This window comes from Lichenostomus cassidix, chromosome 2 (assembly GCF_008360975.1).
Source record: "Lichenostomus cassidix isolate B80296 chromosome 2, HeHo_3.0, whole genome shotgun sequence".
Lineage (NCBI taxonomy): Eukaryota > Metazoa > Chordata > Aves > Passeriformes > Meliphagidae > Lichenostomus > Lichenostomus cassidix.
Window position 1 is genome coordinate 20573805 of NC_139482.1, and position 11105 is coordinate 20584909.

General features: G+C 38.4%; 1 protein-coding gene across 1 annotated transcript in view; it reads right to left on the reverse strand.

Annotated features, from left to right (window-relative positions):
- Positions 1-9954, reverse strand: part of LOC146440927 (uncharacterized) — a 45200-nt gene extending 35246 nt beyond the window's left edge. The window contains exons 1-2 of the mRNA XM_085049821.1: positions 9792-9954; positions 6446-6679 (exon numbers count right to left, since the gene is read on the reverse strand). Of these exons, the coding sequence (XP_084905947.1) occupies positions 6446-6539 (94 nt within the window). The 5' untranslated portion in view covers positions 6540-6679; positions 9792-9954. The remainder of the gene's footprint in view (positions 1-6445; positions 6680-9791) is intronic.
- Between the last annotated feature and the right edge of the window lie 1151 nt (positions 9955-11105).

The window sequence follows — 11105 nt, forward strand, 5'->3', positions numbered from 1 at the left end:
TAATTAATTTATTAGTTGAGTAATTGTATAAACTTGATTTTTCACCTATTTCCCCCTCAGTTGAAGGAAGATACAAGGAACATGATGTTCAACTTACAAACTTACATCTGTGAGACTTTTTCAGGTCACTTAACCCAAAGTGTCTCAATTTCTCCATTTAGTAGGCCTGGACTAATATCCACTATGATCTCCTAAGGGCACAGGACTCTTCCCTTTGTTTTTTCTCCTTACCTTTCACTTAAAAACAAAAGCTACATTATTCTACTTATTTTACATAATTTTTCCATTATGTCCTATTTTCTCCAGCCATAGCACTCCATCAATTTTGTATCAGATATTTCAGTTTAAATTAGGTTACTCTGAAGCATTTCAACCCATCACACCAACCATGAACCTTACTGTGCACTATGTACTTAGATTATCGTCCATTCTCAGAAAGGCTGCTCTTTGGTCACTTGAGTGCTTTCTTAACAGGTAGAAAAAGTGAGTTGTAAGATGCCATTGAACTCCTCCATAGAGCAACATAATGTGAAGCAATAGTTGAATCAACATAGGAGCAAGCATGAATGACAGCCAAACAAAGGCACATCAACTATGCAGGTGGACGGATTTTTGCAGAACACCATTTTGTGCAATTCAAAGACATGAAGAGAAAGAATCAATAAATCAACAATATGCACCAAACAGCACTGGGATTATAGCCCTAAAAAAAGCCCAGCAAGGGTTATGCCAAGTGCTACCTGAAAGAGGCCTACAATTCCTGTCATTTTGAGCACTCTTTGTAATTAAAAAGGATGATACCAAGACACCTAACTCCCTCAGCCACTTCTCCTAGAAGAAATATCTCATTGACCAATTGCTCAAGCCAACAAAAGCGATATAAGAGTATTCTCTCCACTACTTTCATACATCATCTTCACTTACATGCCAAATAAGCAGTCCAGGCAGAAGGAGATAAGTGGGTCTGTTCAGAGCAAAACCAAAAGCAGTATTAGAACGGAGAGCAAAAGGGGAAGTGAAGATGTCAGCAACATAAAAATCACATAATGCAGTGAAGAACATGCAAAGAGACATCTCACTGCTCTTAAATATAGATATCTGTAAAGATGATAGCAAAGGGATTCCAGATGTGAAACTTCACGGTCATTTTCCATTCTTCATTAAGCATAAGAAAGTTTTAGATATGTCAAGTTGGAAATACATTTCTTCAGAAGTCAAAACCACAAAGAGACTCAACTCAGCAGCTCTGAAACTGCTAAGGATTTGTAAAACACTGAAAAAGACTGGAAACATGAAGATGGTAGTGAGATACCCTGTTGCCATCTCAGAACTCAGGCATACCAAGTCCTGCTCTGTAAAACACAAGAATCAAGTGAACAAGTAGTGTTTAACATCTTTGTCAATGGCATAGACAATGGGATCTAGTGCACCCTCAGCAAATTTGCAGGGGACATCAAGCTGTGTGGTGCAGTTGACACACCTGAAGGACAGGATGCCCTCCAGAGGGACCTGGACAAGCTCAGCAAGAGGGCTTGTGCAAACCTCATGAAGCTGACCATGATGACGTACAACCTGGGTTGGAACATGCCCCAGTTCAATACAGGCTGGGAGATGAAGGAATTGAGAACAGCCTTGATGAGAAGGATTTGGAGGTGCTGGTGGATGAGAGGTTGGATATAACTGGCAACCTGCCTTTGCAGCCCAGAAAGCCAATTGTATCTTGGGTTGCGTCACCAGCACCAGAAGGTTAAGAGAGGTGATCTGGCCACTCTACTCCACTCTGGTGAGACACCACCCAAAGTGCTGCATCCAGCTCTGGGGTGCCTAGAACAGGAAGGACATGGGTCTGTTGAAGTGGGTCCAGAATAGGGCTACAAAGATGATCAGAGGGCTGGAGCAGATCTGCTATGAAGACGGACTAAGAAAGCTGGGATTATTCATCCTGGAGAAAAGAAGACTCCAGGGAGACCTTGGAGCAGTCTTCCAGTATCTAAAGGGGGCCTACATATAAAGAAAAGATTAGGACAAATATTTTAGCGCAGCCCTTGCAATTGGACATGAGGTAATGGTTTTAAACAGAAAGAGAGTAGATGCAGACTAGATACAAAGAATTTCACCACCTTTCACAATGAAGGTGGTGAAATGCTGGAACATGTTGACCTGAGAGGTAGTAGATGCCCTATCCCTGGAAACATCCAAGGCCAGGTTGGACAGAGCTCTGAGCAAAACGACCTAGTTGAAGATGTCCCTGCACAATGAATGGGAGGTGGACTACATGCCTTTAACAATCATGTCCAACCCAAACTATTCTATGATTCTATGTACAACAAAATAATGAAGCAGTTGAAGAGCATGATCGAAGAGGCAGAATACGAAGCTTAGCTGCATGGGATGGCTCTCCAAGAAACAATAAGATCTGGAGAGAGTGAGCTATGGTTAGGTGTTTAGTATCTGCTCAGAGTGCACTCACTAGGCTGTGCTTTTAATACCACTTTGCAATTGACTTTCTGTTTCCTACCTTTTCATGCAAAATCAGTGAGCATGTGGGATGGCCAAAGTAGTAGCATGAATGCTCAGCTATTGCCTGGAGTGCTTAACAAACATGCCTTTTTGGTGTTTTCTCAAGTGTATATATTATGGTAAGAGCAGCAATATTTCATCAGTCTTCTGAGAGCATCACTGGGAACAAAGAAAAATGGAAAACACAGCACAACTGAGCACAACTAAGATCATCACTGTTAAAGAACAACAGCTATATTGCAAAGCACAAAAAGAAATCACAATGATTAAATATCTTTAATATGCACATGTTTTTGGCAATTTAGTTGTTGATCTTGAAGATTTGTGTTTATCTTCCTGGTTTTCAGTAAACAAAATAGAGCTGGAAAGAGCTGCAAGAAACCACTTTGTGCAAAATTGTTCATGAAAGACCAGAATGGCATTTGAAATAGCAAATTACCTGCTGGTGCTATAGAGATAGATGATATCCTAAAAATAACCCAAAACAAAGTTTAGAAATGAAGCCTTTATTAGTTTCCTGACCTGGCTTACCAGTGGGAAACCACTGCTGGACCCATTGGCACAGCAGTGGGGGAGGCACACAACAGAGCAAATGGCTTGAAGTGAACAGTGGCAACAGAGAAGCTGAGAGTGCTACTGAAATAAACATACATTAAATATGGCACAGTAAAAGAAATCTGGAGTAAGCTTAATGTCTTTTTAGGACTGCACATTTGTGTTACTGCTCTAAACACAGGACTGTCTTTTCCTTATGCTTCACTGGAGAGGACCCATAGGAATACACCATGCATGTGCTTGGTAGACACCAGTTGTGGTCTGAGAAATCAAACCTTCCATGAAGTTACAAAAAATGGAGACAAATATTTGAAGGATATAAAGAACAGTTTTCCAGGACAATCTAGAACAAAGATGTTTAAAGTCTGAGAGAATATGGAACCAATACAAGAAATCCCTTAATGATCTTAAGGGCTTGGAATAGACACAGAAAGGCAGTAATGGCTTTGATGTCATGGAGTTCCTTGAGACTGAGACCAGAGCACTGGAGAACAACAATGATGAACAAGACCTCTAATTTCTATCATTTGGGCATTCTCTTTCACCACTTGATCAACTTCTATATTGTCTATAGAAAAAACAGAGATTTAGAAAGAAAAATAATACAGAAGTCACCATGGCTTATGCTAAAATACAGATATAATTTAATAAATTTAAGTCTTTTATCTTCATGGAAACATTTTCTCACTTTACTATTTCTTGGATCTATAACATTTGCTGTCTTTTGCCATATTTTGCATGATGTAGCAATTTTCTGGTAAACTCTCTGGACAAGGCTTGTCTTCTATATTTATTAATAAAGTGCACAGAATACCAAAATTTTAGTCTCTTTTCAGGTTTCCAAGCAGTGGCACTGACAAAAAAAGAAAGAAAAAAAGAGCATTATCATGCACATTTTAAAGCTGCAGATGATATGCATTATACGTTTGTTGCTGCTCTTTTCTTTCTGTGAGGGCAAATATTTATCTTGAGAGGTCAACTAATGCATAATAGCAGCAGGTATTCCATGCACTAAAGTACTACACCAAGACTTTCTTCAAATTCCCCTCTTACAGGTTGTTTACTGTCCTTGACCTTGACTGTCCTTTGGGAAGGAGAGAAAAATTGGTTTTAGTTTTGATACCCAGTGGCAAAAGCTAATCAAACTCACTTTCACCTCCATTTCCAGCATGTATGTTGCCTTCTGATGAGGAAGCTGCACATTGAGAGTTTAACCCAAACCAAAGACATTTCCCACAGAATCTCTGGCTATACTGATGTAGTGAAGTAACTCCATGTCAACTTCAACATGTTTTTAGCTAATCTGACATCCTCCAGAATTTACCCTCAGCACCCCAGTTATATTTTGACCTGGATAGCCTGGCATTTTGTGGTAAACTTTTGATAGTAAGGAATGGTCAAATTCCTTTAGCCTTAAGGGAAATTTTCCAGTAGGAAGGAGGGGTTTTATCCCATTTTAGCTTCTTCATAAACACTGTGTATAGCACTGCTTTTAGGTCCACAGTGACATATTAACGAACAGACAAAAACATTTTCTCCTAATAGGTAAGAATTTTTTACAGTGAATCAGTTATATAAAGGTAAAGATAGTACAGCAACAACACATTGGCTTGCATGATATAACTGGGTGGAACGCATTTCACATTTATGAGATCAAGATATGTAATGTGTAAAAATCAGGATAGCACTCTTAAAAATGAAACATTACAGTCTCATAATGTGATCAAGAAAAAAATCTTTCAATAAAACATATTTATATCTATCTGACCAATACCTAAAAGTATTTTCATAAACTTTTTGCAGTCAAGCAAGCTAAAGCTACTTCAAAAAGAAACTGTCAATAATTTCTAAAATAAAGCATAAAAATAACTAAGGTGTCCTTTTGATCCTTGTGAGTATACTTTATTTGTCCTTGAAAAAAAATATATCCAATGTACCTTTCAAAATGATTTATTATGTGTTATTGTTACAGTGTTCAATATTGTTCAATACCGAACTACTGTACTGATTACCACTCTCCCACTCTGCTTTAGTTCTATCATGTGCTTTTATTTACCACCTGAGGCAAGAACATTTTAATTGGTTTAGGGAAGCTTGAACTCTCTTTTATCAATGACACATTTCATCAAAATAGAACGAAGCCAGGAGCTGTACGTACTCTCCCAGTGTTGCAAAACAATGGGTTTGTTTGAGGGCTTAAGTTTGGAAATGGATCTCTGCTGTGTAAATTACTTAATCAGTTGAATAGCAACTGCAGAACATATTGATTTTGTTTTCCTTCAATTTTTTTAACAGTAAGAAATTTTATAACAGATTGCACTAACTTTCCATATCTTAACTTTATTCTACACAAATACATTCTGCAAACTGCCCCTAAATCTGTACTGTATATCTAATATCTAGAATGTAGCATGATATGGTTTATAGTACTGCAAGTGACACAACTAAATCATGTACCTATCAATTTTAAAAGTTTCTGTTAAAATAATCCTTACACAAAACAGAGAGAGAATTGTAGTTATGTGTGAAGTAAGTTTCATTGTTTGCAGAGATTTGAAAAGAAAATCAAAATTTTGATCAATTTTTCATGATCAAAACTGCTCCTTTAAGAAAGCATATGACTTACTTAATGAAGATACCGTATGACCTGCAAACAACAAAAGTAAGCTGTCTTTCTATTTTATTAGAGTGCTTAGCTGACACAGACAGGATACCATTGTAATAATTGTATTTTTAAAAAGTCATTTAAAACAAAAACTTATGTATCAATTCAAATATATTAGTTAAAATTAATTACAAAGCAAGGAATACATTTATCAGCTTGTTTCTATTAATATTTTCAATGGTGATCATAAACATTTTACTTTGAAATATAACAAGAATTATACAAGATAAATTTTTTTCCATGAACAACAGAGTTAATGAACCCTTTTCTCTTAACAGCTTACATACTACATCCTTTATAGAGGTTGCTGCCACACCTCCTGCTTTTATCCCAGCTTTCTGTATGGGCAAAAGGTGCAAAAGCTGCCTGGTGTCACACACATGGTGACTGACCAGCTGTTTCAGCATGTGTACTGGCTCCACTGTACTTACGCATGCAGGGTTTTTTTGTCTTTTCCTCAATGGCATAGATATTACCTATCCAAATACCAATTTTCAAAAAACTTCTCAAAATTCATTACTTTTAAGATCTCTGATCCACCCTGTCCATATTGTTTGAGATTAGTTTTAAGACTCAAAAGTTTTTGTGGATAGCTAGAAAGAAAGATGTACAGATGGGCCAAAAGAATAATTACATATGCTTTGCTTCTTTAGGAATTCAAGTTTTAAAAAAGCAGTATAAATACATAATGGTGATGATCTTTACCTTTTGTCTTTCCACAGCAGCACTTTACTGCATGTAAGAGACCCTTCAGTGTCACTGGAAAAGACTTCTGCTTCACCCGACATTCGTGGTGCATGATTTCTGCCTGTTTGCTGCAGAGGGAACAAGTCTGCAAACTTCAGACACTGTGGAGGATGTGCTGGGCCTCCAGGGCACTTGTTAAGATGTCCAATTGCCCTGCTTCACAGATTCTTTACAGGCTGGGATGAGGAATGCCTAAATCACATAAGACAGGTTGAGAAAAAAAAAGAAAAAAAGGCATGATCTCTGGAACAAATAATACATTTAAAACATTTACAGAATACATTGACATAACTATTTGTATTGGGTTTGCGTGACAAGGTTTTGGTAGTGGGGGCCTACAGAGGTGGCTGCTGTGAGAACCTGCCAGAAGATTCCCCAACGTGTGACAAAGCCAATGCCAGTCATCTACAAGATGGACCCACCACTGACCAGGGCAGACCCCATCAGTGACAGGAGTAACACCCCTGGGATAACAGACTTAAGAAGAGGGAAAAACTGCTGCAAAATAACAGAAGCCAGAAGAGATGAGTGAAAATATGTGAGAAAAACAACTCTGCAGACACCAAGGTCAGTGAGTGGAGGGAGGAAATGCTCCCTGTGCTGGAGCAGAGATTCCCCTGCAACCCATGCTGCAGAGCATGGTGAGGCAGCTGTCCTTGTGCAGCCCACACTCGACCCTTCAGCGGAGCAGAGATCCACCTGCAGCCCACGCTGGACCTCACAGCAGAGCAGGTGGATGCCCAAAGGAGACTGTCACCCCATTGGAAGGACACACTGCAGCAGGCTCCTGACAGGACCTGTGGCCCTGTGAACGCAGGAGCCAACACTGGAGCAGGTTTGCTGGCAGGACCTGTGACCCTGTGAGAGACTCATGCTGGAGCAACCTATTCCTGAAGGACTGCACCTTGTGTAAGGGGCCCACGTTGGAGCAGTTCTTCTGGAAACAACTCACATTTTAATATTTCATAGTTACATAACTGCTTCTCTCACACCTAGTAAGGAACTTAGAAAAATGAGATATAATGAGCACTGTATTTTACAGTGGACTTTATACTCTTTATCCATTTTTGCATTAGAAACGTACACGGTATAAATATCTAAGGAAGCTAATGCTGAGTAGCTTATTGTTTTCTCCAGCTTGAAAACAGATATTGCCACTTATTAACCACTATGTGATCACGGTTTTGGGTCACCGATCTTTAAGCTTTTCATTTTAGGCTTACAATAACAATATGGCTTAGAGAAGTTTTTAAACATGCTAGTTGGAGCTGAATACATCAATTATTTTGGTAAAGCTTCTCAGTTAGCTGTAGAAGCTAAATGAAACAGATCTCTCTCCCATTTTTTAACTATTCATGATGCTGAAGAAGCATTTGTATCCAAAACCTCTACAGATAAAGGCAGCATTCAATACTGGGAATCCAAACTGAGATACGGAGAATGGGATTTATATTTCAAAAGACCAAATAGACTTTCTATTACCTTCATTGTTCCAGGTGAGCAGCTAGAAGACCATCTGGCAAATCTCTGCCAGACTCTTAAGCTGACACAAGGTTGAAGGTCTGGCACCAGCATTTGTGCCAAGTTTCATACTAACAGAAATTTGGACAAGTATTGAAAATAACTCTTATGATGCACTTGGCAATCAACATCAAAATATTTCCAACACCATCCTAACCAAAATTTTTATATAATTTTTTTCTGAAAAAGGAAAGAGACTGTCTTTTATCTAGGGAACTCCGACCAGTATTTATGTGATTGCTACAAAAAGTGAATATATAGGACCTAATTTTAAATAGCTTCTCCCGTGAAAGCTGTTTTGCTTTGGTTCCTGAAAGATGGTCTATAATGCAACTTTGTTAACAAGTCATAGGTAAGCACAGAAAAATGGCAACCCTTCAAAACCATTTGTTGAAAATACATCCAAATTTGGACCTCTTTGGACTTAAGATTCTGACCATACAAGTTGTCATTACTGTATTTCTTTACCATGTACAGTTACATATAAGAGGATGCTCAGAATTGTATATAAGAGGTTGATATATTTTTCATGCTTACAAAAACCTTGCTGGCAAAAGTGTTAGTGAGGTGTTCATTGTAGATAATTTTTAAATGTATTTTGAGTTTTACTTTAAAAATGCTTCAAAAGCATACTGCAAGAGGCACCTGACCTAATTTCCAACAAGTCAATAGAAAATTTTTGCACTGAATCCTAATTTCATTCAGTAATCTAAAAGATTAATTTTGACATATCAAAACTGGGAGTCAAGCAGAAAAATCAAATAGGCATGTAGACCATGCCTATTAAGAAGCTCAAGGAGAGAAAAAGACCCAGCTATAGCAAGATCTGTAGGCAAACAGCAAGATTGTCATAACACTTGGGAACATTGGAAACATTCAGTTATTATTTCACAGTCTTTACATACACAAACCCAGTTCAAAGGAATGCACTATAAAATTATGCCCTATGGTTTCCTATAAGGCCTGCTTGATATTACATAAAAAAAACTGTGTGGAAACTAAACTAGTTCCTATGATTTACAATGTTCTTTCCATGTTATTTATTACACTGAATTAGTTTAGTATATACTGTATATATTTAATATTAATCTCTGGATTGTTTTGAGTTAGTACATTATTTCTTAAATTCTATTCCCTTTATTTCCTTTTGTTTATGGGCTGTAATAAATTCTTATTGTTTCTCTTCCTTCATTTTACAAGGTAAAATGTGTTCTTAATGCCTCATCTTATGGGTATAAAAATGGAAGTTGATGGAGTACACTGTTATGATTTATACAATTTCACCCAGAACTGCCTGTGTATTTAATCCCATAGTGAGACTATAATGTCTCTATAACTACTGTTAATTTCTGAATAAAATTACTAGATACCAGAAATACATAACTTTGCATGGGGGGAAGCATTACAAGAGAGAAAACCAAAAAAGGCTAGAAACAGATCCATTATCAATTTACAACAGTCAAGCTATCTGAAGTGAGACTTTATGTCTGAGCATATTTTGCACACTGGTTTTGTCTTGGTGCTTTTCTTCTCTGGAGTATTAGCCTGAGAGAACAAAGATGATCCTGTAACTAATTACTACCTTGCATACAAACATTTCTCTTTCAAGCTTTCAAATATTGGACTGTCAGTGGGGGAAATCTCAAAGCCTGGTAATTTTCCAGCTAGTAATGTAGTGGGAAAGAACTAAGATACTTCAAGTAGGAAACTGCTAAGCTGTTAATCAAAGCACTTGATATACAACTTATCTCAGTATGTTGTTGCTACAATAAAATTGCTTCACCTCTCCTTCGAACATGAGACTTCAAAGTTACTGGTAAACTTCTCTCAGCAGTAGGAATACACACCATCATCATGCTCATGATCATCATCATCATCATCATCATCATCGTCATCAGTCTGGGAATCAGAAACTACAGGGAAAAAAACCCAGTGAGACCAGGAAAAGCAAAAAGTCTAGGTTTCAACTAGATCACCATTGGTGTAATCAAACAATTACATGATGTGATTATCTGCAACATGAAAGTGAAAGCAATTACTATGAAGTTCTTATGAGAGTTATCAAATGAAATATCAAGATGAAATAGAGAAAGTGTATAATAATATATACATATAATACTGCTCATGCACTTCTAAGACTCAGGTAACATATTATACAAATGAGAATTCACAACTGATTTCTTCTTCTTTCGTTTTAGCTGTTTCATTTTGATATTGTTCCCTGCAAAACAAAACTCCATTGACCTGTACCTGTCACTTCAAAAATATGAATGGAGAGAAATCTCTCTTACTGGCATCAGTCCATATGCATTCAATGACTACCGCGTAATGAATCCCTTAGACAGAATCAGGTCAGTTGGAAGGAACCATTGGAAAACACACCAATACCCTACTCAGTGTAAGTCCATTCAGATCCAAATGCTGAAGACAGTGGCTCCTTGGGTGGAGATTCCACAAGCTATACAGGCAATCTGTTGCAGCATTTGACCATTCAGGGCAGACGTTTTCCCCTTGCACTGGGATGGATTTCCAATGTTCCAATGTTTTAACTTCTGGTCCCAGGCTCTTGTCCTTCCACTGTGCTGCTCTGAGAAGAGGCTGGCTCTGTCTTCTCAACAGACTCCTGTGAGGTAGTCACGCAGAAGATTACCCTTCTCTTCTTAGACAGAACAAGCACATCTTTACTTGAATCCTGTGCTACAGCTCGCAAAACACCAAAATGGCACTCTGATGCACTTGTTCCACCATGTCAATGTCTTTTCTGTGTTGGGGAGCCCAAAAATGGACACAACACTAGAGATGTGGTCCCACAAGTGCCAGATAAAGGGAAAGAACCACCATTTCTCTCCAGCTGCTGGCTACCCTCCTCCTAGCACATCCCATAAAGAAGCTGCCCTTCTTTGCCAGAAGTGCAGCTCACCAGTGTCTGAGTGCAGCTCACTGCCCACAAGGGCCTCAGGTCCTTTCCTACAAAGCTGCTTCCCAGCCAGCCAATGCTGCCCTGTGCTGTTGCATGGGCCATCCTTCATGTAGGACTTTGTATTTGCCTTCGGCAATTTTCCTGAGGTCCCTGACAGCCCATTTCTGGATCCTGACA